The sequence below is a fragment of the Pteropus alecto genome, unplaced genomic scaffold, assembly GCF_000325575.1.
Source record: "Pteropus alecto unplaced genomic scaffold, ASM32557v1 scaffold7, whole genome shotgun sequence".
Taxonomy (NCBI): domain Eukaryota; kingdom Metazoa; phylum Chordata; class Mammalia; order Chiroptera; family Pteropodidae; genus Pteropus; species Pteropus alecto.
Genome location: NW_006494614.1, coordinates 21,516,846 through 21,543,683, shown reverse-complemented (window position 1 = coordinate 21,543,683; position 26,838 = coordinate 21,516,846). Strand labels below are relative to the sequence as shown.

Genomic DNA, 26,838 nt, shown 5'->3' with positions numbered 1-26,838 from the left:
GTTTATAGAATTCAAATTACTAACCAGTTGCAAGAATATTTTGTGGTTCCATTGTCTTTCTCTTGAAATTTAAAGAGGAAAGGATTCTTCAAAAATGTATCTTTGGGAAAAATTTGGCTACATGATTTTTGAAGAGAAAAATCAATAAAGAAAGAAACGTTAGGCAGCTCAACAACCAGGGACTATGATTTTATACAAAGGGGACTGGAAGAAACATGTTACTGTATTGGAGTCAATATTACTTTGTAGGAAAATGCCATTTAACAAACCAACACTAATTATAGCCATATCATGACAAGAAGCAAAAGAGAGAGGATTCTTTGCCTCTTAGATTCATATGACTTTTATTTAGTGAAGGTGGCGGGGAGAGGGGTAGGCCTAAAAAGGGTACAAATAAATTTCGTAATGAAAAATCCATTTTCTCAAGGCATTTCTGTTTTCAGCTTCCTTTTCTCTTCTCTGTAGTTGAGAACACATATGAGCTGAGACTTATTTTATATAAGTGGATTATATAAATGTAGGCACTAAAGCTAATGGCTAAACAAGTTTCCCCTTAAGCTAAGAAGCTATTTTTCTTTTAGTCCTGTACTTTAGGTCAGTGCTTCTCCATATGTGGTACATATTTGATTTCTTAGAATAGAGAACATTTTTTCTTAGGAAAAAATGATACATGGGAAGGGGCAGATCTTTCTCCTGACATTCACAATCCGGTTATCTTTTCATATACGTTTTCTCCTTGCATATCTTCACAGGCATACATGTACACACACACACAGTTATTTTGCATCCATCATCAACCCTGTTTTTAACAACCTGAGAGGAATGTTTGGGATGAAAAGGAAGAAAATAAAACAGTAAGATGACATCAATATAAAAATACTGTGCCTCACTGAGGTAGAGCAAGAGTTGCAGGCCCTTCACCCTGAAATATTTCCTGTTCACATGCTAACTCTGTGAGGAATGATGGGTCTTAATATATTTCTGCTTCTCAAAACTTTCTTTTTGTCTTTTTAGTAACTAACAGCAGCGTAAATTTTAAAATTCCGTTTATTCTAGTTCATGATAAAAGATGAACATGTCTGATCAATTATGATAGAATATATTTATATGTCATAATAAGCAGCAGGAAACTTTTGAGTTCCTGTTACATGTAAGGACTTCCAAGAGTATATTAAAGTATAATATCTAGGCCACATACTCAATAGATCATAATCTATTTAAGAGTTTAAAACCTAATCTTATATTTTACTTCCCTGTATGTCTTTGCTCAAATCATTCTATGACACAAGAAATGAATTTTATTCTAGACATCAATTAAAGGATTTAGAAGACATAATATCATTCACCAAAGACAGTTTTCAGTACCCTAAAAGTCAACCAAGTACCCTGTATTCTTATAAAGGACTATATACAGAAATCACATGACATGATCTTATTCATATTATATAAAACAACATATGTTTTATATAGGTAGGCACTTAAAATACCATGTATGGTTTGATTTCCTCTCTCCAAGTATATTTTGAACCAAGAAAATGTCAAGACAAGTACATCTGAAATGACCAGTACACAGTCTTCTGTATAATACATAGACCATTGTTTTCAAAACACTGCTTACTACATCTTCCTATTAATGATTCACAGTACATATTATTATTTTAAGGTTTATCTTTGTTTATTCCAATGTATACCAAAGTTATTTCATTCTGGAATGCTTGTTCATCAAGACATCTTTAATATTCTGCAGAGTTCTTGAGTGCAGCTTCAGAAAATATGTTTTAGGTAATTTTCCTTCTGCCTGAAAGATACAAGACTACAAAGTTAGCTTTAAAACACCTGTTTGGGGACAAATGAAATTAAGCACTTATAAGATCTTTATGGATTGAAAAATATAAATATGTTTGGATGATCAATCACTCAAAGATCATTTTTGAAGAATATTAGGAATTCTTGGTCATTTCTTGAATCTTTGGTGTTTAAGGTGAACATGCAATAAATATCTTGTCGATTAGGGATGCCACTAGCTAAATCGTATGGTTCTGTGTGAATTGAAAAAGGACATCTCTTCCTCCAAATGCATTCTGAATCATTCATTCAAAATAGTTCAAAACATGTCTCATGTTTTTAAAGTTTATATATATGGGGGAACTAATAGTATAAAAAATAGATCATAATATTTGTATTAAGATAAATAACCTTTTGTAGATATAATGAATTAGGAGTTATTTTAAAAAATTGTCATTGACTAAAAACTATTTGAAACTTAATTGCTAGAATGATTCTTATAATAGAGAATCAACATAAAACTTCAAAATAATAAGCATCAACAAAGATTTGAGGTTCTTAGTTTTTTTTAGATTTGTTCTGCATGTGCCTTACAATTTAAATTTAGTGTTGACTTATATATTCCTCAAAGAATATCTTCCCATCCACCTACAAAATATGCACAGTATATGAGTAGAGATGGCATAATTAATAATAAAAATGCACCATAATGGAAATCAGAAAGAATATGTTGAGTTTTCTGAATTCTCTATGCTTATTTTTACATCTAAAGAAGACGTTCACCCCAAAAAAGAAGCTGAATTTTCGTGGTAGAGCTCTAAAATTTTTTTTATCTTTATCCTATATCAGTTTCCTTCCAGGCAAACAAATTTCAGAGGTTTTATACAAAATCAGGCTTTAAAAGCAAAACGCAAGTATAATCGTATGGTTTCTCTCAGATGTTATACAATTTTAAAAGCTTTGTCAAAACCAATAACAGTATTCACGTTTGTAACATACATTCTCCAAGATCCACAAAGTGGTGTTTCTGCAGTTGGGTGGGTTTTAATAAGCAAACTTGAAGAGCAAATTTGTTGCAAATAGTTTTTAGTTTTTTTATGATGCTCCTTTGAAAGAATATTTTCAAAAGCAATTAGCTTTATTTCCTACATTCATAATTTGAAAGATACAAAAGCATATTTTAGAGATGTTATCTTTTATATACAACTAATAATCTTGCAGCCATAAATTTACTAAAATTTAGCATTTGATGTCAGTAAGCATAATAATTACTAAGTACAGACTGAAGGAAAGGTGTTTATATTTACTTGGGGATTTAAAAACATCATACATAGCACAGCCAGCTTTATTTGTGAAACAAGGAAATAAAAGCTTCTCTTAAAGAATAAAAAAATAAAAATAAAAACGTTAAATTATGTAATAATTTTAATTGTAATGAAGAATAAATGTATAGGTTAATATCCTCTAGAAAATCAATCTTGACATTGCAATTACATTTGAAAATTGTTACAGAATATTTCAAATGCCCATTATCTCACAGTTCTTCAGTTCAGGAAGACATTTAAAAATAATCTTTAGATATTTTTGTGATGGCACTTGAAAAATATTTAGCTGTAAAATCATTTGCTATATTAATAGCTAAGAATAACAAATGAAACTTTTAACATACTTGTTATTATGCCTACTGACATTTAATATGATTGAATGATAAAGAGGGAATTTTTCTTAGAGTTATATACACTTAATTTTGCTTGCCCAGTACATATGGAAAAACAAAGTCTATTGAGATCTACAAAAGTACTGAAAAGAAAGAGGAAAATAATATGAAAATTTAATGATAGGGGAGAGAATGAACTAGAACATATTGAAAGATACTGGCTATTGACTACTTAAGAAAGAAAATATATTTTAATGATTTTCTAGAATAGCATCTTCCTAGTTTTAATAGTCCAAGTCATTGCCATCGTTATTTCCTATGATTAGATTAAAGTTGTAAAGAGATGGAAAAAATGTGCCATGTGCCCTTTAAAAAGACTCTATTTTCATGGTAAAATAATTATATCATCTTATTAATATACCATGTGACTGAGTGTGCCATATATCTTAGTTATATACCATGCCATATTCATAACATGCAAAATACTACTTGACCTATGAATATAAGTGACACAACAGTCAGTACTAGCCAGTTACGGAGCTCTTGGGATAGGTGAATAGCTTTTCCTGTGAGGTGTTCTTCCTTGCAAACCATTTAAAATACAATTTGAGGTGAAGCAGCACTGATGCTATTTGAAACAGCTCCAGCCTGCTTTGTTTTTACTTTTCTAAGCTCTGCCAATTCATTATAGATTTATTAAGATCAAAAGATCAATAGAATATTAAATGAATGCTTATAATATAATAGACATAAAATGGTCAGTAATAATAAATGAAGTGTTCAAAACTTATTGAAACCTGGAATATCTTATAAAGATGGGCATTTGTGTAAGTGATCATTTGTAAATAGATCTTAGAGACACTTCTACCTGTGAGGAGAAAATAATTATACACTGTTTATGGAGTTTTAAAAGTACATTTTAACATTTTATTCGTAGAAACCTACTTCCATGTAGTTTTATTTGTTCTGTTAGAATGGAATTAGATTATTTTTAACATTTAAAATATTTTAAACAGCATGTTCAATGAAAATCATAGATAATGATAATTAGAAAATTTTCTTTAATTAGGAAAATAAGTCTGTGTCTTTGGAAGAGAATAAGAAAAATTTATTCAAAGTAAAATAAAATCTTTGAAAGTTCAAAAGCAAACCATGTTAATAAGTTTGCTTATAATACATATAATCTATGATATTGTTTAAATTACATTTCGATTATGAATAAATGGCTATAATTTCATTTAATTATCCTAAAAGAAGTTACATATTTAATTTAATATCCTGTTGTGAAATAAAATAAGAATTTAATTCTCCCTGCTTATTATTAATTACCCCACAATCCATAAGAAATGAACTTATGTACTGCTAACAGCATATCTTCTGTGTAACAGATTCTTAAAGATATATAAAGTTTATATATCTTCTAAGTGTAAGGAAAATAACATAGGTGATGAATCTTAAAGTAAATTGGCAATATTAAAGCAGCTTTAAAATGCAACCAATTTATTCTCCAGTAATAGTTTTCAAAGAGAGAAAAGTCTGTCCCCAAACTTCAAATTCCTCTTCACTCTACAGGCTACATTTGTACTTGTGATCTTTACATGTCACAGAGGAGAGGAACTCTGTGTTACTCTGGAGTTATGACTGATGTCCAGCAGTACCAACTTTTGGATTCATGCCAAGTATGGGAGTGTGCCGCTTCCATAAGATATCAGGCTGAGGTGTAAGAAACCACTCCCATTGCTAAGATGTTGACAACTTTTCTTCAATGCTGTATAATTTTCACAGCACATGAGGACTTCCTCAAGGACCACTGTCTGACCCTTTTGTCTTTGATGTGTTGTAATTACCACATAGACCAGCTATATTAAGGATGTTCAATGTGGTATTAGATATCAAATAGGAGGTTGACTATTTTGAGGGGACCTCAAATTTTTACTAGATTTTTATGTCAAAAAATATATAATGGAAAATTTCTAACAACTTCTTAAGTTTTTATTTATCATACTGTGTTTACATGTTTATATTTGCATGTTAGAGAACTGACTGTGGATTATAAATCTAGCAGTATTATATCCATTGGGAGCTAATTGTTTTAATGGTAACCAGACATGAATTCTAGTTATCAATATTTATATTTCTTTGGACAAATATTTATATTTCTGTGGTGATTATCTTATTATTTGGAATGGACACAATATCATTTCCTTCTGAACCACTGCTTCCCAGACTTCACCTATTTAATGTGTCCCTTTAATAATTTTGCCGTAATTATGCAACATGTGTCTTATATTTTTAATATATTAAAATATTCTGATTTATTAAGAAACTTTTTCTGTACCAGCTATTCTGATAGATGGTTTACATGCAATATCATGATTGCTTTAATATGATTATTAACAGCCCCGTTAATAATCTCATTTTACTAATAAAGATGAAAGTGTAGCAACCTATTGAATTCGCATGGCCCATAAGGGATAGAGGTAGAATTGAGAGCCTAGTAATTTAACCCTTTCATCATCATGTAGTGAATCACTTGATCACTAATATTATTTTTTTGTGCTTTAAAGTCTATTTTGTCTTATACGAGAATATAAGTTGTTTTTTTAATGTTCAGTCTAACTGTTCGCATCCTTTTACTTTCAACCTTTGCGTGGTTTTATGTATTAAGTTATATCTCGTAAACAGGATATAGCTAGATTTAGATTTTTGGTTCTTTTAGTCTGACAATCTCTATTATTTAATTGGCTAACAGGTCAATTTGCATTTATTTTGATTTCTTATATATTTGAAATTATTTCTAGTATTTTACATTTTTTATTTTTTCTATTTTTCCTCTTTTGTCATTGTTTTTTAACTGAATTATTTTTATTTCATTTCTCTCCTCTGTTATTCTGGAAATTATGCATTTCTATGATCTTAGTACCTAATTTAGTGTTTCAAATATATATATACATTTATATATAGTTAAATAATAAATTTAAAAATTTAAAGTTAATAATTACCTCTATTCTCTCCTAGGGAAAAAATTACTATAGTACGCTTTAGTTCTGGAACAATTCCTCCATCACTTAGATATTTTTTCAGTGTTTTAATTGTATGTTCCCCTTCTCCCATTATTGACTGTTATTTTTTTAAAAGCTTTGAACCAACTCACATAATTTCTAGATTCTTTGCTAATTATTTTTCATGAGTATTAGCACTTCATTTTGGGAGCATTCTCTGTCTTCCTGAAATATATGCCTTAGCAATGCCACTAGTGCTGCTCCCTTAGGGCTTAGAGTGAGGCCTCCACTTGTCCGTGTTCTTAGGGATCTTGGCACACGGAGGGATTTCAGCCCTAACTTCTCTCTGGCCTGCTCTAAATCTGTCATCTGCAAAACATCTCAAGACATTCGTAATCCATTTAGCAATCCGTTTCAGTTTCCTCTTGGCCTTTTCGCTAAAGGGATTTGCCTTTCTTGTGAACTTAAGTTTGTATCTTAATGAGTGTTTGTTGTAATTTCCCCATCAATTCCAGGCATTTGGGAGTGAAAGAATTTTCAGAATATATCATCTACAACATTGCTAAATATAGAAGCTCATATTTAATGTTACAATTTTCTTGACTTCTTAAAATTTACTCACTTAAAGGGTAATATTTAAAATGAAAATAATAATTAAGAAAAAAATGTCGGTGTAAAAAGCAAGAACTATGGCCCAAGGGACTTTATCCCAAGTTAGAGAGAAAATGCCAGGGCAGGGCAAAGAGAATTGGATTTTGGAGTGAATGCAAAATCTAAGGCTCTTCAGAAAATAGCAATCAGGGACATTGATAGAAAAGGTGAAGGGAACTATGGACTGGAAAATAAAGAGAGAAAGGCGCTCTGGCAGAGAAGGTACCATTTGTGTTGTCAGGAGGAATGGAAGCTGGGGAATGGAAAAATAATATGAGAAGTAAAGGATGATTACAGCCAAGATGAAGGAAGAGGATGTTGGCATAATAGGGAAAATGGCTGGGCCTACGATTAAGGGCGTGTTTAGTAATCATTGAATGAGCATTCTGTAATCAGAGCTCCCACACCAGGACAGTGTACAGGCTGCAAGCCTGCCCTCCGAGCTGCTTTTGACTCAGATTCCAGTGTTTGATTCAGTCAGCAATGGCCAAGAACACAGGATACCACGCACATCAAGCTGAACAGGAGCAAATACCTATGGCCCTAAAAATTTAAATGGGAGGAGTGTCCAGTACAGGTCACTGACAAACGAAAGAACAAAACAAAGCAAACAAAACAAAACAAAACAAAACTCTTTAATATAAAACCTTGATATTCCACAGATTGATACAAAATAATTTCTATACCTAAAAGAATGATCACAACATCACAAATAATTAGAATTTTGTGGACAGTATGGTAAGGGGCTTATAAAATAATAGTAGCTACTATTAATTTATTTTACAATCAAATATATTTTACAGAGATTATTTCCATTCTAAGTAGGTGTTTCTTTCTATTTTAAAGATAAGGTAGCTGAGATTTGAGGAACTTGTCTAAGGCCATGAATAGCAAGTAAAGATGCTGTCATTAAAATCTAGGTCTTTCTTAAAGTTCATAGGTTTATATTATTGCTGTTGTTTTCGACTCTATAAACCTGTCTTCTTTAAAGGACTAGTAAAATTTTTGAAGGGAGAAATAGGAAACGTAATTTCGACATTGAAATAGCTTAAATGATATGACCTGTGAAGCCCAGAGTTTCCCAGTAAATTTTAAGTAATCTTTCCCCATCTGAAACTTAGTTGGGTGAACTCAGAGAAATACAGAGAGGAGACAGTAGGTACAGTTTCCTTGTGTTGCTCATCAGCCAGATAGATGAGAAATAAATAAGACAAATTGATGGATACTATAGCGTGACTCCAGAGAGAATCTGTGAAATAGTTCCACTGATGTTTAGTGGTGAAATCGTGTTTTTCTCTGTGGAAGTTTGACTGAGTTGGCATCAACTGTTAAAACTCTTGCTTTTCTGTCCAAACTCAGGTTTTCAAAAATCTTCCTTATTATGTTTAGAGTGATTATTTTTCTTGTTTATATTTTGTAATTCTGTTATATTTTCTCATTGTTTTTATTTTAAAATTATACTTTATAAAATATTTAGCACACTGCTAGACATATAGTTAGTGCTCAACAAATATTACAATTTAAGTAATTATTATGATGAGAACAGTTAGTTTTACATCAAACAATAAAATATATTTTGCAACTAATTATACTGCTACCATTTTCTTGAGGTACATCCATTCCATCCATTTGTCAATTCAATCTCACAGGTGAAAGAAAATGTTATATTATTACTACCTTACTGTGTATCTTGATCAGCTATCACCTTTTTCCTTTATAGTGGACAGTTATAAAATACTAAGATAACTATATAAAGATAGAACCCAAAACATCAGCTTTCTTAACTGCTGTTTTATATTTTCATGAAGAGAAATTCAATTTTGAAATCTAACCACCCTCAGCAAAAGATATAAAATATTTCCAGTACTTACAAATTATTTATTCATATTTCCTTGCTATAAGATGACTCCCTCTCTACTGTGTTAAACCTAAATATTCATATGTTTATCCATGGACTATATTTTTAGTTAATCTTTGTCATGTTAGTAAACTCATCGATCTTATTCTGTTGGCCTTTTTCTATTTGTATTACCTATATGAATCTAAATTCAAGCTCTTTAGTTAAAAATATTCTTGATTTTTATATTTTATCCTTTCTGAAACTATGACAGTGGGAGATATGAGGCATAACCCACATAAGACATTTTTTGGAACATGATGGAGGATAATGTTCATATGAGAAATATCTGCAAAATTTAAGGAGGCCCTTTCTCCTGGTACAGTCAGGATTCTTGAACATTATACTCGCTACAGCTTCTGCCACTTACTTAGATCCCAGCTGTGCCCTACGCCAAGGCTGTAGTTACATTTAATTACTGGAACAAGAAAAATATTCGTATAGCCTTCTAATTAGGAATCTAATCTGATACTTAATTTTACATAGGTGTCCATAGTGGCAGAAATTTTCCTTGGATACCAAGACTCTTGGATTTAGGGCCCAACCCCAGCGCATGAGTTTAGAGCATAGTTTTACATGTGTGGTGCTTTGGGACTTACCTCCTTTGCATATCACTTAAGTTCTCAAAGCAGATGAGGAGATGGATTCTGGGGATGGGAAGATCTTCACCAAATGCTTGGCACAAATTATATAATAAACGATACCCTTTATCGCTCCATTCTCTGAGATATCTCAATAAAGAGATGGTATTTTCAGAGCAGAGATGTCTGGGTATCTTGAAGGGAGAGGTAGATATGTGTCCATGGAGAAGATTTAGACCTTAGGCAAGTTCCCATGAGACGTCAATACGAGTTGTCTACAGAATGTATTTAGAAAGTTTCCCAACGGTCATAGTAACAGACAAGAAATATGTCTTTATCCTAGAGTTTTGGCACTTCATAAGGTTGCCATGCTGTCAACTCTTTATTAATTACTTTTTACAAATTACTTGATATATTTACTTTTTATTTTTGATTATGTCCCAATGGGTCCTTCTTCCAGGGATTAGGGGCCTGTACATCCTCTCTGATGCTTGGTTGACCACTTTGGAAGGAAGAATACATTCTAACCCTAATACTGAGTCCTGCACCTTTGAGATATAACTATGGGAAACAGTACTCATTTCTCTAAAGCCCTAACTATCCAATGAGTAAATCAGAAACCCCTAGATGTAAGTGTATGAGTTTGTCGTAGTACTCAGTTTTCCTTATGTACTAGGAAATACTTAAGAAAGCCTCTCCCTTAAAATGCCTGACTGGTTTGAGAGATCACCCACACTTCATCCATACCAAAGCCTAACCTAGAGTCTAGGCTGCACAGAGCCATTTGTCAGGTTTATCCAGTGGGATGTAGTAGTAAAGCTTGACAACTAAGATATTCAATCTTAAATAGGAACTTATGATGAGAAGAAAAACTTGCTGGAAAGGGAGACAGGATGCTGACAAGAGTGGCAAGTCAAAATAGAGCCTTTAAATTTATGATTGGAGTAAACATATATAAAGAGGTGTTATGTGTTACAGCTGAAAATGATAGCGAGGAGGCCTTACTCAGACTCAAGTATTCTCTGAAGGAGCATGCTTAAAGTATCTGTTATTGGCAGAGTTCTCTATAATCTTTAGCTATTTTTTGAATTCTGCGTTTCTTTTTTGCCTCCTATAGAGTGGTACATGATTGACTGACTTTCTGGTATTTGGCACTAAGTCAGAGTTGATGGAAATGTGCCCTTTGGAATCTACCATGTAATTATGAAAGTATAATTTTGAAAGAGAATTAAGATCAATCATTATAAATCAAGTCACTGTAAAGAGGTTCACTCTTAATTTTAAAACTGTGAAGAATTATTCTAAAAATTTTAACCAAATATTTTTTATTTTTATTTTTTATTAAAAAATATTTTTATATTTTATTTTTATGCCCAAAATACTTTAATGTGTCTGTGCTTGAATTCTTGATTTGATTACATCAAAATGTATACAAGGTAAAGCTGTAAGAGACTCATTGTGGTGTTTACTTTGTTGATATTAAATATATGCTATATATCTAATTTTTATAAGATGCTTCCCATATATTAATAACCAAAATTACCTATTTTTCTTATCAAGCTTGTATTATTACTTCAGTCTACAGTTACTTTTATCATAATTTTATCTGCTATAAGCAGTTAACTAGTTCCAGAAAGTGAGCAGGTCTGAATTTCAGATTCAGAAAAGAACAATGGAGGACATTGAGCAAAAATAAAAAAATTAAGAGATATAGGAAGATGCGAAAAAGGGAGAAGTAATACGATTACATAGTAGGAAATTAAATATTATATAGTAGTAAATAAAGACTGAACATAGATTCAGGCACCATATACATGTATGTGAGTATTTATGTATATTTATGTATATGTATATATGTATATGAATATATGTATATATGTATGTGTGTGTATATGTATGTTTTGTTACTACTACTAACCTGTACTGAGAGTTTTAGCAAGTACTCAATTTCTATAGAGCTTGATTTATTTTTCTGCTTATTCATTCATTCATTCATTCCTTATTGGATGCCTATTACATGCAGGTATTATACTTGATACCAACTATATAGTACAAAACAGACAGACATTTTCCCCAGCTCAGTGGTTTTAAGTATATGTAATAATATGTTCTATTCATCTAAAAACTGAGAATCATACCTGCCAGTTCTACCTCACAGGACTGTTAAGAATAAAAAATGAAATAATATATCGGAATGCTTTGAAAGTGTAGTGTTATGATCTATAATTATAACTCAGTTACTTCATACATGATATGAAATATTAAATGAGTTAATTTACACTTCTAAAAGTCATCTTTACATGTTATACAGGCCAGCTGTCTACCATATAGTATGATATATGTATAGTACCATATGCTATACAATGCCTTTCAGAATTTGGATTTTGATTGTTAATATTTAATTTTTCCACTTAATTGCGATTTATGGTGACCTGGATGAATTTTAGTGTTCGCTCTGAGGAGTTCAAGTTTATTACAGTGGAAGTTTTGAAAGTTATACCCATGGACTTCTGGTGTCCTAATGAACCTTACTGTCTCCTAGAATTGTCACATTGACACATGTTTGAAACAACAAAAAAACTAAAGGCTAAGGAGAGCACTTAGATGGCAGGGCCTGAGGCTTAAACTTTCCACTGGAGCAGTTTTACTGATATCTGTTTTATAAATTGAAGGCCTGTGAAATATCTTATTTTAAAAAAGAAAGTCGACTATTACTGCTTCAAAAGCATATTATGAACCAAAATATGTGGCACAATAAATTCCGGTGTCATGATTTGCAAGAAAAAAATTAAAATATGATCTGTGGTTCAGATTCATTATCTATTAACTATTTTTTAATTCAGATATTACCATGATTTGGCTGAAGGGTTGCATAATATATAACAAGTCTTTAGTACATTAAGAAAACAATATAATTTCAAAGAAAAGTAAAACCTGTAGGCTAGTTTATATTGGGCTTCGTTGGTCTGTTTTCTTATGGTATATTTGTGTATTAATTGTACACTTGATATATAAAGTAGAAGAAGTACTTGTTATTGCTGTTTTAGCATTTTTGCTTTACATAGTATGGTACATATTACTTAGAAGGATATTTTATTTTCAAGTTCATTGCTTCAGCTTGTGCAATTAACAGATTCCATACTACTCTTGTTATTTGTTAAACTTAAAACAATATATGGTAAAAACTTTAAAGATTTTTTTATTTCAGCACTTTTTATATGTTTAGAAAATCATTTAGAGCTATGTTTTTTTACTCGTTATTAAATGATTACCTTGATTTCAACTAGGTCATTTTAAAGCATAGACACAATAACCGAATATGTATTAATTAAAACTTGCTAATTGAAAACATACTATATATCCAGTATAATGAATCAAGAAAATATAGACATTGAAGGATTCTTGAGAAGCCATATATGTTAGTGTCCTGTAATTAGTGGAAATATTTTCTAAGTTATCTCAGTCATTCAAAGTAATTAGTTGTGTTTGTTCCTTTGTAAAATAAAATAACATATATCAAGAAATCATTGGTGTGTATCCATCTTCAGGTTTATGACTATCATTTGTGACTCATACAATTTCATGGTTCCTACATGATATGAGAGATTATTTTCTAATGTTTTGGTATATACACCAACTTTCAGTGTGTGGTGTGTGTATGTGTATGTATGCACATATATTTAATTGCATTCAGAATAGACTGGAATACATGAGGATATATATGTTTAACGGACCACTTGTAGTTATTTTATTTCTAAAACATTTCTTAGAAGAAATATTTTTAAATATTGGTTTATTTAGTATTTGAACAGAGTAATTATATTTTTTCCACGTAGTTCTCAAATCAGAAAACTAGAAGCCACCCTAATTTTTAACTTTCCCCTAATCCTCCTTATATTTTCTCAATCTTTTTATCATTATCAAACCCCTAAGGAGGAGGCTTTTAGATATTCTTTTCCAAATTGACCTCCCCACATGACATTTTAATATCACAAATATACTGTATCTCTATATACTGTGGCTGTGCAGAGCACAAACAATTACATTATCAACCTACCTTCACCAAGAACCAGTTATCACCCTTTAGGGGCATAACCGTCCCGTTGAGAATGCATGTTCAAGTGAGTCATCAAGTCTTATGGATTTTACTTCCTAAATAGAACTCATGATCGCAGACTGACAATTACACAGATGGTTTTATTCTTCTATGAGTCCCAACTGAAAACTACCCAAATTTTGCAAGAAAGAGACTAAAAACTTCATCTACCATAAAACTAGGAGACAACCACATCCTTAAATTATAAACTATAGAAAAAGCTTTCAAATTTAGTGGGTATCACCCACCCTAGTTCTGTCCTCTACTCTCTTCATTTCATATGTCAGATATAATTCACATACCATACAATTCACTCTGTTAAATTTTACAATTTCGTGGGGTTTAGTATATTTATTATTGTGCAACTATCACAGCTATCTAATTCCAGGTCATTTTTATCATCCCCCAAAAGAAACCTGTACCCAGTAGTCTCCCCTCTTTCCCCTCTCCTCTAGCCCCTGGCAACCACTAATGTACATTATGTCTCTATGGACTTGACTACTGGACTTTTTTTAAATGAAATCATACAATATATAGCCTTTTGTTTCTGGCTTCTTTCATGTACTATAATGTTTTCAACTTCATGTTCATTGTTTTTGTGGTTGATAATATTCCAGTATATGGATGTACCTCATTTTGTTTCGCCATTCATCAGCTGATGGATGTTTGGGTTGTTTTCTCTTTTTTACTGTTATGAATAATATTGCTATGAATATTCATAAGTAAATGTTTATGTGAATATATATTTTCAGTTCTCTTGAGTATGTACGTAGGAATGGAATTGCTGGGTCGTGTGGTAACTGAAAGTTTAACAATGTTTAAGTTTAACTAAACTGCCAAATTGTTTTTCAAAGGAGGTATATTGTTTTACATTCCCACTAGCAATGTATGAGGGTTTCAGCTTCTCCAGACTTTCAACATTTATTATGATCTCTTTTTTATTATAGCTATCCTAGTATATGTAAAATGGCATCACAATGTAGTTTTCATGAGGCTGTTTTCAAGCCAAGTTTAACAGCTCCAAGAATTCACTTTGATTATGGATTTAGATTCTTATATTAATAAAATTTTTCTGAGTTATCAATTTTTTGAGAATAGATATTTTTTAAAAGGAAGTATATTCAAAGTATTAGAAGTTTAGTTCCTTTTTTCTCTGGGGATTTTTTAGTTTTCTACATTAGAATTATGTAAGTACTTATTTTTCCATATAGATCAATCAGATCAAGAGCTCTGTTGAATTTAAGATATCTTGGAATCTAAATTCTCTCTGCCCAGATAGCTATTCATAGTGGGCACAGAAAGTAAAGAGATTTGTATAACCAACATAAAAGACTATTCGTAAACATGCAAAGAGAGCTAGCAGCTCCAGTTTTACAACTCAGCATTGGACCAAACTTGACATAAAACTTAAGCCCAGACTTTAAAGGGATGTTCTTCTTTCAATGTTTACAAGATATTTTCTTGAGTGATACGAGCTTTTAGTAACATGCAAACAGACGGTCATGCAAAAAAGACTAACAAACCAGATTTACTGTCATCTGCCACCCAACTTTCAATATATCCCTGCAGTCTGCCATCCAACAGATTTTATCTGCAGAGATTCCCTATCTTTGCTGTCACTAGTGAGGAATGTATTATTCTCACAAGCAAAGCAAAATAGGAGCCAATTTGACCAAAAATAGAAATAAACAAAATGAATGAACAGAAAACCAGAGTAAGAAAAAAAGGAAACAGAGTAACAGAAACTGAAAGTAATGCTCTATTGGCATTCGATATTAAATCTAAGAGGTAGGAAAAGGCGTCCTTGGGCTTAAAGAGTCCATGAATTGGCCTGCTTGGACAATACAGATTAATTGGCTTCAGCAGTGATTCCATTAGGGCATTTTGATAGGACTTAGAAACTATCAAAACATAATTTTTGAAATTAAAACATAATTATAAGAAAAATAGATAGCAAATGTTGAAGTTTTAACTCATTATTGAGAAAATCAATATAACTGGTTTCAAAGATAATCGAAGAAACTCATATATTTGTATATGCACATATATAGTCATTGGGGGATGGGGGTAAAATGTTGAAAGGAATAAGATTATTAAGTTAGATTCAGAACTGAATAATGTTCGCTCGGTAAATAAAACCATACTTTTGGGGTTATCCTCTCTACTAAATAATATTCATTTACTCTTTGTCAATTTTACTCAAGTTAGCATATAACTTACAGAGTTGTAAAATGTTTGGACCATTATTATTATAAGAATAAATAGGAAGTCAAAAATGTTATGTTTCCCTAGAATGTTAAATGATCCTTAGGTGGGCTTGTTAGATAATGCTAATTAAAAGATAAGACAACCTTTTTGTTTTTAGTCTCAATTCTAAGTTTAATTTTTTTTTTTCTTAACAGAAAGCAGAAATTATTATTCTGAGCCATTGGGCTAAGGGTGTCTTTAATGTGATATGGAAGATTAGAGAGGAGAGGGACTGCTTTGGGTTGGGTTGAACACATTTTTGAGAGTTTTCTTGGACATAGTGAAGCAAAGATGTCAGTTGACAACTAGATAAATAAATCTGGAGTTCAGGGCTGAGTGAAAGGTGTAGGAAAATTGGAATCTGCAGCATATAGATAACATGTAAAGCCTGAGAATAGAGGCGATATGCAGGGAGTTAGTCTCATATGGAAGAATAGGGGTCAGAGGCACTGAAGAACTGCAGTATCTAGTGATGAAAGAGGATAAAGGTCTTTCCAGTGAGGCACTAGGTAGGAAAGTCCATAAATAAAGTGTTTCAAGATCAAATGAGTCAAATGCTTTATCAAATGTACGATGTATTGAAAGGTCAAAAGGATTAGGACTGAGAAATGATAGGATTTTGTGATGTGGAGTCATGGGTGACTTTGATAAAAGGCAGTTTTGGTAAAGTGGTAAGGACAAAGTCTGATTGAGATTAGTTCAGAACAGAATAGAAAGAGAGGACATACAGAAAATTCCTTGAGATTTTTCAGCAAAAAGTCAGTAGCTAGAAGGAGAGGAATATCAAAGAAGAAAGGAGGGATATTTGTTTGATTTTTGAAGATGGATATTCTCGGGCTATTTATATATTCATAGGTAGTCACTAATTTTTGTACTTCATGCTCATAAATCATCAATTCACTCAGCAATGAGAAGGGTGCTATAACAGATTTAGTGATGCATAAGGTGCATGCTGATATAAAATATCAGAATCTTAATATAACCAGTATAAATAGAAAACTAAGGATTAGGACACAACAGGCACTATGCTGGAGAGACTCCAAAAAGGTTTACAAATCAGGAAGCATTAAAGTGCATCTTGAAAGATTTGGGCATACCTACGTGACAGGAATAATTATGCAGGCAAAGGAAGCAGAACAAATAAAAGACTAAGAAATAGGAAAACATAAAGCACATTTGCGCTAAAACAGTGTCCTTCACATTTATTAAATTAATCTGACTACTAATTAAATTAATCTGATTAATCTGAACCCCCCCTCCCAAGTTTCTCCCTTGATTAGGTAGAAGAATTGAAAATATCTCAACATGTTCTCATTGAGCATATGGTATTCTAGGTTATTTAGGAAACTATGCACTGCCCTCAGATTACATAAGAATGCTTTTAAACAAAACATTTTATTTTTTGAGGAAAAATTATATTTATACACAAAATTATTTTAGCATAACTTCTTAATTCTGCCCCCCAAATGGTAATAACTTACTTTACAGATTTCCCTAATTTCTTGTTCGAATTTTTACTTGCCTACATTGTAGAATATTTCATTGCTGTAATTGAATATCCATAAAAATTTTTTGAATCTTCCTAGATCATCTTGGATAAATTTTTATGATAGAAATATTATAGAAGACATTTTCCTATACTTTTAAACTTCTCCACAACCTAAAGAGCATTGTACAAAATTTCACAATAGTATTTTTGTGGAATGACTTATAAAATCCAAATTGAGAGTTGTAATGGAATTCCATTTATATGGAATAATGGGAAGAACAAAGATACATGTTAGTTTATACATACTTTATAAAGATAAAAATAAAATCATCAGAAGAGTTTTCGATAACCACTGTGGGGAGTGTACTAAAAAGATTGATGAGAGATGGAAAAACTACAGATTTCTCAGTCACAGGTGTTTGAGAGATGGAAAAACTACTGATCACAATCACGACTGTGAAATTGACCAAATCCTCATATATCTCTGCATATTGTTCAGCAAAAGTCTGCGAGTATAAAGTATAAGAAGCAATAAGAGTAGATTTAAGGAGAGATGGTAGATTTAGATAATGCATTCAAATAAATTAGTAAAGACACAGAAGAAATTGACTGCTATATTAAGAAAGAAATCCACTGGAGTTAGGACTATAAACCCCACAGGAAGTAGTTTTGGACTGGTCATATCTAATACTGTCCTCATTAATGTTTTGAAAAAAAGACTGTGGAAAATGCATATTTATCAGAAAAATTATCAGATTTGCAAATGGCTTTAAGAACATTGAGTTAATGAAAAGCTGATTAGAATAAATTGAAAGACTATGGATATGGAGACCAATTCAAGTAATGCAGGTAGGGATTAAAAATTCCAAATTATTCCTATAGAAAAAGGGTTTCAGTTTTCAATTCACAATCCATGAAGGAGTCCTAAGGACCAAACAGTCTTGTTTCTTTTTTATAGTTTTATAATTTCCCTTTCTACTTAAACACTCATTATATATGTGACCACAAATATATTATGTGATCCCAAGACTTTCTGCTTTATCATTTCTAATTATATTAGGATATGTTCCAACTTGCATATTAAATGGTATCACTGTTGTAATATGCTGTTATAACATTTTGTAGGTCAAAACATGAAATAGAAAATCAGTATGGTGGCAAGGGTCAGGAAAGCCAATTTTTTGCACATATTTTGAGGAAACATAAAATTAAGTGGGACATTTCAGATATTATCAAGCCACGTCTTTATTGGAACAAAAAGGGCTAGTCTAGGTGGAAAATATAGCTGCACATGCAAGATAATTGAAAAGATCCAAAGAAGCCTAACTTTTTTAGCTCCCTGCTTGTCCGCCTTACCTCTCCCCAACTCACAGACCTACATTTATTTTGGCGAGTAGAAAGGATTGTTTTTTCCACCAGCCTTTTATGGTTCCTGAAATTCTCAATAATGGTTTAGTCATTTGGGAGAAAAGTACAGTAATCTATCATGATATACTAGTACAATTTGGGAACATAGACAATTAACTTTTGATAGAAAAGAACAAAAAAAGGAAAGTCTCATCCTTGAGCATGTGAATTTGAAGCACTGAAAGAGGAAAATGAGATGAATGTGTGGAGGAGATAGAACAAGAGGGGACAAAAAAAGGAAATGGGAAATGCAATTTTTTTGCCTTGTTAGCAGTCTTTTCTAGGCTCACTAAGTCCCAGATAGCAAAAGGAGTGTCTGTTAGTAGAAATCCCAAAGGGAAACTAGAACAGATACTATTTTCATTTTTTAAAACTTGTCATGTGGCAAATTCAGAGTATCCATTTTTAACAATATTTTTCCCTCACAAATGTATGTAAATATGACTCACTGATTTAAATATTTTAAGTTTTTGTTTGTTTGTTTGTTTAGAAAGTAGCATAGTAGCTATTTACAAAATTGGTCAGTAACATTTACCTTTTATGGATAGTACTGGTTGCATTTCTTTTTGGTTGCACTTTTTTAAAAAGTGTATAGATTCCTCTGTGTTGAAATGCTATTGTTTTAAGCTGCATCTAATAAATATTTGGGGGCAGTGGTGTGATCTTAAAGTACTCATAGCTGTAGGAATCCTACTCAACTGGCTTTTCCCCCTAAAAGTTTGCCTGAATTAGTTCAAATTAAATTAGATTTAGAGTTTCAATTATGCTGACCTGTAATTTATGGATGCATATATGTTTTTACTTTGTAAATATAGTTCATTTACCCCTAAAATGCAAGGCAGACGGATGGGGACTTCAGGAAGAGCCATCACGAAGAGCACCAGTATGAGTGGAGAGATGTACACACTGGAGCATAATGATGGCAGTCAATCAGACACGGCTGTGGGTACAGTTGGAGCAGGTGGAAAGAAAAGGAGATCCAGCCTGAGTGCCAAAGTGGTTGCCATAGTGTCTCGAAGGAGTAGAAGCACATCCCAACTAAGCCAAACAGGTGAGTGCAGTAAATTCAACTTAAACATCTCAAGTTCTTACTGGAGAGACAAAAGTGATTCTTCATGTTATGGTTGTGATGGGATTGTAGAGTGTATTGATTCTTCTTTGCAAAGGAAGTTTCTTCTGTCTCTGGAAATATATATATGGCTATGTTTTTTTCTTTTTCTGTACAGCTGTCTAACAAGGTATCATCTCTGTCAATCTGTAATGTGGTCAGATATTTTCCTTTAAGTTACAAAATTTAAAGTCATGTTTACAAAGATGCAAGGAAATGCAAAGAAGTGTTAAAGATCCAAATTGATTTATGTGCAAGAAAAGCAACAGGATTCTCCTTTTCAAAATGTTCCATAATATAATTACTTATAATTTAGGCTCTATCTATATTCTTATATAAAAGAAGGTCAGTTGTGCAACTTGAAATAGAGTTTTTATGGTACTGTATGAATATAATAATTGAACTGTAATTGTTATATTTTCAATGCAAGTAAAAACCTAGCAGTTATTTTTACTTTAGAAAAATGGGTCAGTGAATTTGTGCAAAGAATAATGGTTTAATACAAATTCGAGTTTCAAGTAATTTTCTACCGCTTATAAATCTTAAAAGCTTTATGTCCTCAAGGTATTTAGGGGGGAAAAAGTAAACGCAGAAGGGAAGATGGTTATTTTTGTATTATGAAATATAAAAAACTTTTTAAAATTATATAATATTAGCAATTCATTACTATGCTCTACTATGGAAAACCAAAGGTAAGAGAAATATTGAACTGATATCAGTTGTCAGTACCTGTTGCTCCTGTTATATAACCATTGGTTCCATTTTTTGTTCCTTAACAGCAAAAGTCTTGTCGCAAAATTTACTTTTAACAAAAAATCTTGCACGAAATCCTTTTTACAGTTAACTTGGCATCCTGAGAAGTACCTATTTAAAATAACACATGCTACTGACAAATTGAGAAATTAATTAGAGGTAGGAAATTTTGAGCCTTTCAGAGATTGAGCTAGTAAGTACAGCTTATTTCTATCTAAACAGAGGTTTGTTTTTCTGAAAACCATAGATTTAGAATGAACATAAATTAGCCAGCATCTGTCTCCATGATGAGCTGTTTATTGTGAAGGAGAATCATTTGTCTTCCTTAGGGTCACGTTTCTTCCTTCAGAGTAGAAGGCATTTTTCATTAGTTTTATTTACTTTGTTTTATTTTTGATGGTGATGCTTCTTGGTTTTTGGCGTTGATGTAATGATGCTTCACAGTGTGAGGTGTGGATAAAAGCCTTTTACCACAAGATTTCAAAGTACTCCATCACACATGGAGCTGGTATTTCCCATGAGTGAGAGAGGCTGCAGGTTTCGGAGAAGGCTTATATTACACAGTCTCTCTCTCTTTCATTTTCCCCAATAGTTAGTTCCTCCTCTAGCATTCATTAGTTGAATAATGTTTTTTTTAGAATAAAGCACAACAATAATTTTACATAGGAACTGTACTTGTAGCACAGCTTTGTAATAGTTCGAAGGATTATCATTGAAACACTCAACCCTTTGTTTTATTAATTTAAACTTATTCCAGTTATGGTTATTGTTGAATTTCAAATTATATTTACCTTCCCAAAAGTCGCGTTGTTAGTAACTTGCATGGAATACCCTACTTTAAAATACTAGGTTGCAGTGTACAGGAACAAAAAGGACATTGGATTAAAAAGCCAAAAATAAAAACAAAACAATTCTTTCCCAGGGTAACTTAATGAGTGACCTCTGACTTCATCTTTCTATGGGTTAGGCTGGATATCCTCCTATAAACTTTCCATGTATAAAATTTTATGTTTTTCTTTCTACATCATAATTTTACCTTTTATGTGATAACTTATTCTCATTCTTCTTGATCTTTCTAAAGTAAATGACAAATGTTGGCAAACTTCAGTTATCACTGTTCTTTGTATTAGTGCATTGCCTGATTTTTCTCCCTCTTCTGTCTTTTATAAGTGATTTTTTTCCTCTATCAATGATTATATTTCCTCTTTCCTGTGAAGATTCACCAAAATTCAGAATTTGTCATTCTAAGAAATCTTATTTTTTTATTGCTTCAGCTTCTCTTGGATGTCCCACTTTAAATGAGCTCAGTATTTTCACAAATCTGAATTTTTACCTTTTTTTCTATAACACCACAGTTTTAATAGAATAGCTAATAGAATAATTTTATTTTTATTTTTAAAATTTTTCCTAAACTCTCTCATCCCAAGGCCCATCATCCCAGAAAAAAACTATCTGGTATTGATCAAATTTTAAGAAACACTAGTATAGTTGATTAAGATGTCTTAGTTGTGAAATAAAACTATTAACCTCAGACTGGCAAGGCTTTTTAGGAGGTCCTCCAAGGGCACAGATTAAGACATATTTTCTAATAATGTCAATTGATCCAAGATTTGGAGGAGGAAAACATCATTACTTATATATTAAAACAAGCTGGGTATTCTATAGAAGAGAATGGACATATTTAATGTAAATGTTTAATTATGTTTAATGTTAAAAAAAAAAAAAAGACTTAAGGACTTCTCTTATAGTGAGCATCTTTGGGATCCACCTCCATACATCCTGGTTTACAGGTTCTCTCTCCTCTACCATACAGATGACAGATAATCAGGAAAATGCAAAGCTTTTAGAAATGAATTTTAATTAGTTCTTTTTAGAAGAATAGATTTTAAACACATCATGTTTCTGTTTTTGTTTTTATAGCCATAAGTTTGCTCAAAGGAGTCTTTGTTCAAAATCAAGTGAACTTCATTTCAACAAATTGAAGAGCGCAGTAAATTTTATACACAAACACATGTATGCACACATATATATTTACTACAAAGATCATTGACTGTGATATTCAATTACATATTAAAAATTCTTATAGGATGTTTCAGTTATAAATATTAATATTTTAAAATCCCCTGTATCATATTTTTTATTCACAACAAAAGTAGGAATAACTTTTTAAAATATATTTTTTTAACTAGGAAAGTAACAAGAAAGTTTCCAGTGACTCTAGTGCTACTGCTGATAAATGCCTTCAAGCAATTAAGCACACAGCTAAAAACCTATTCAGCAAACAGTATCTGAATTTGAAAAGTGAAGTAGTGAAGGAAAGGAAAATTTTAAAAACAGACTCCTGATCCAGACATATTTCAAATTGATGAAGCTCTAAGTAAGCAGGGCTGGACGTTAGAGCATGAAGAAAGGTTTAACTAATGCAGGTTTAGAAGCACAACTGATGTAGTGTGAGGATTTGGTCTCTTACTCATAGGCTGACTATGATGCTTCACCAGTGCAAATCCCCCCCTCACTTATAAATGAAGGTATTATGGAGAAGGGTACACAGATCTGTAAAGAATCATTCCTAAGTACATCCTTGCAGTTACCTACTAGTGTAAGGTAATTACGATAAGTATCATAGAATGGTAAGTATTCATATGTCTAAGTGAATAAAACTAATAATAGACTTATTTCAAGAGCTTTTTCCATGCACTCTTAAGTTATATATGTACATGTGTTTGTCTGTATAATTTCACTCCTTTATTGGTTATAATGAATTTGTGGAGTATAACTATTATTATTTTCATTTTGAAGTTGAAGAAAATAAGGCATAGAGGGATTAAGTAACTTGCCCAAAGTCCCATTGCAAGTACTTGGACCAGAACTTAAACCCAGGCTTCCTGGTACTAGAGCTCATACTCTTAACCACTGTGCTAAAAAGAAGAGTTTGAAATGAAGTTCAATAAATATTTACTGCACAACTGTGTTGTTAGTACGTGGTCAGCACCATGCCAAGCCCTGGACTAAGAGCTGGGAGTACTAAAGAAATGAATTAGATATTGTCCCTGCTCTCAAGGATGTCACAGTATAATAAGGCAAATCACATATAAATATTACAGCTCAGAAAGAGCGATTATCCAAGCATCAAAGTGGTACAGAGGGAGCGCAAAGAGTGTAATTTACTCTCTCGTGCAGCCTTGAGAGACTTTCTTGAAGAGGTAAGATCTGAGCATTGAAAAAGAAATCAGGGAAGGACTTTCCAGGACAGCAGGAAGAACACATTGATTAAATGTTAAAATGCCCCTGGGATATGGGAAATAAATCTGCATGCATTCCTAAAATTATTGAAATTATTCTAATTGTATACCCTCCTCAATACAAGAGGACAGGTCATCTCGGAATAGATCTTGTAATCACTGTGCCAGTGAGACCGATTTCTGATTGGAACTTTTAGCTTTTATGAAGAAAACATCTATAAATGTAAAATATTATCTAAAGTTTTATAGAAACAAATTGCTCAAATTACTTTATAATATTAAACAACTGTACTAGCCACAATGGTATTTTAAAATTAAAAGTGTCATGCCTGGTGTAAGGATATCATTCACACTTGAAATAAACATGAACCAAAGAACCATATGAGAAAATATCAAGCAAAGTGCTGAACATAATAAAACCCAGTGCCATTTATGCATGTTACCAAATGAAATGGGAAGAAAAACTAGGCAAGGATCTACGTCTCCCAGGATGAGAGCACCGGCAGAATTGGTAGATAATTGGATTCTACCTATTTAATAAAGTTATTATTTATTATATCATTAACAGCTGAGGATACTTTGTTAGATAAATTAATATTATTTTTCATGATTAAAACACTGATTAAATTATAGGAAATGTTGCCAGACTGATAATTTTCAAATAGTTAAGTCAATTGCATCATGTACTGAGAATGTGCTAAAAAAATCACTTCTGTGTTTCTTTATTAATAGAAATTCAGTACCTTTCCAATATTTTTCTAGCATCCAAATTTCTTTTGCCCCTGTCCAAATCCTTTAAGGCCCTGCTCAAGACCTTCTAACTCTATAAGTTGCTCCTTGTTATGTCAAAATTCACCAGGATCTTTTTTTTTTCCCTCTGAATTCCTGTAGGTAGATAAAACTCTCTGACTTTACTGTCAACTTGCTGCAAGGAGAGAAATTTTGGACTACTGTCATGAGCAAATTGATATATATTTGTTAAGAAAAAATATCTCACATGGACATAGATAAACAAAAAAATTTTAGTGACATGAAAATGATGTACACTCTCTCTGTTTCAGAGAATATGAACCTCTATGTAAAATACCTTTCAGTCACACAAAGCTTCTGGTGTATTCTTCTCTTTTCATGTTACAACAGGGCGCATGGAGCATGGCCTAGGTCCCTGCAAGCCCCACCCAGTCTAGAGGTCCTGCAAAGCCTTCTCACCCGATCTGGCACATTTAGCATTATCTGTTCAGGCATTTACAAAAGACTAAAAAGAGTTACTGCTACCTTCCAGCTGCCTCTTTTCTTATAGAAATCACTGAAGCAAGGAAGCATAAAATAATTTTGTAGAAATTATTAAAAGTCTAATAATTTTGTGGAAAGCAGAAGGAAAATATTAGGTACAAGCAAATGTATGTTTCAGTAAATTATCTCAGCCCATGAACACAGTTTTGCTGGAGTAGAGGTATATGAAAAAGCTATATTGGGAAATAAGTTTAGAAATAAAGTTTGGGTGCAGGTCTTAAAGTCCCTTAAAGCAGCGGTGCCCAACCTTTTTGGCACCAGGGACCAGTGTTCTTATGAGAATCTGATGCCTGATGATCTGAAGTGGAGCTGAGGTGGAGATGCTAGCATTGGAGAACAGCTTCAAAAAAAATGAAGCTTCACTGGCTCGTCTGCTGCTCACCTCCTGCTGTGCGGCCCTGTTCCTAACAGGCCACGGACTTTGGAGACTCCTGCTTTAAAGGACTTTGCTCACTATTGGATGGCGGACTTTTAATCAAGACAATAGAAAAACAAAGCTCTGATCCTGGATGCTTAACTGGAAGTAACGAGTACAAAATCAGTTCAAAAACAAGGAGGTCAAGTTGATACTAATGGATGAAACAAAAAATTATGGCAGTGAAGTAGAGAAGTAGCTATGGAAATCGAAAGGGATGAACTTATTCAGAAAAAGGAATGACCTGAATGTGGAATCAACAGAAGACAAGGTGAAATGCTTGCTTTCAGGAACAACTAGTGAGGGAAGAAGAGAGAATTTTATGGGTAGGGGGCAGGATCCAGAAAAAGAGTGAGCAAAGAGGAGGGGAGACAGAGTCTCAAAGAAAGGAGAGAATTTTAAAGAGAGGCTGGTCGATTCTACAGAAGGAGTGAAGAGGCTAGGGAATAAGAACAGACCATTGGATTGGGGGATGACTGAAGGATTATTCCTGACCTAAAATTGAGATAGACCAGTGAGGACAAGATGAGCATAGAGTGTGCATCAAGTGTGGGACAAGGTACAACATGGGCTGGAGCCCATTCCCATCTCTCTTTTCTCATTCATTTCAGCTTTTTCTCTCTAACCATCGTCTCAGCCCCCCGCTATTTAAAAACTACCCCCGCATTGGATTTGGGAAGGGGCTTTTGTTATGGGTGGGAGAATCTAGGACAGCAGAGACTGTGGGTAGGAGCTCAAGAGGATGGGACTAGAGGGTCTGCAGTGGAATAGAGGGAGGCTTCTCCCACCATCCTAAAGTCTATTCAGATGGATAAGTCTAGGGCTGGAAAGATGGATAAACAGAGGCAATTATTGACTTCAGAAAACATTAGAAAGGAAAGAGATCAAGTGTAAACTCATTTTTGTATTCTACCAACATTTATTAAGCATGTTTTATGTACCAGACTGTAATTGAGGGGATACTAGGAGTAAATAAAGTGCGTGTGTGTGCATGTGCGTGCATGTGTATGTGCACACGCACACACGCACACTTACCAGAGTAAAGGGAGTCTGAGCTTTTTTCCAAGATGAAATGTGGAAAGAGCACCTCTAGATGAAGAGATATAAAGATGTACTATAAAGAATTTTAATTAATGGAGCAAAGTCTCAGAGAACACTGAGGGTCATTGAAGGGCACAAGGTTATTCTTAGAGAAAGGGAAAGATGGCTCTTTCC

At 32.7% G+C, this 26,838-nt stretch overlaps 1 protein-coding gene across 1 annotated transcript in view; it reads left to right on the top strand.

Moving 5' to 3' along the window:
- Positions 1-26,838, top strand: part of RIMS1 (regulating synaptic membrane exocytosis 1) — a 416,356-nt gene that overhangs the window by 342,202 nt on the left and 47,316 nt on the right. The window contains 1 exon segment of the mRNA XM_025042852.1: positions 19,628-19,863. Coding sequence (XP_024898620.1) covers positions 19,628-19,863 — 236 coding nt within the window.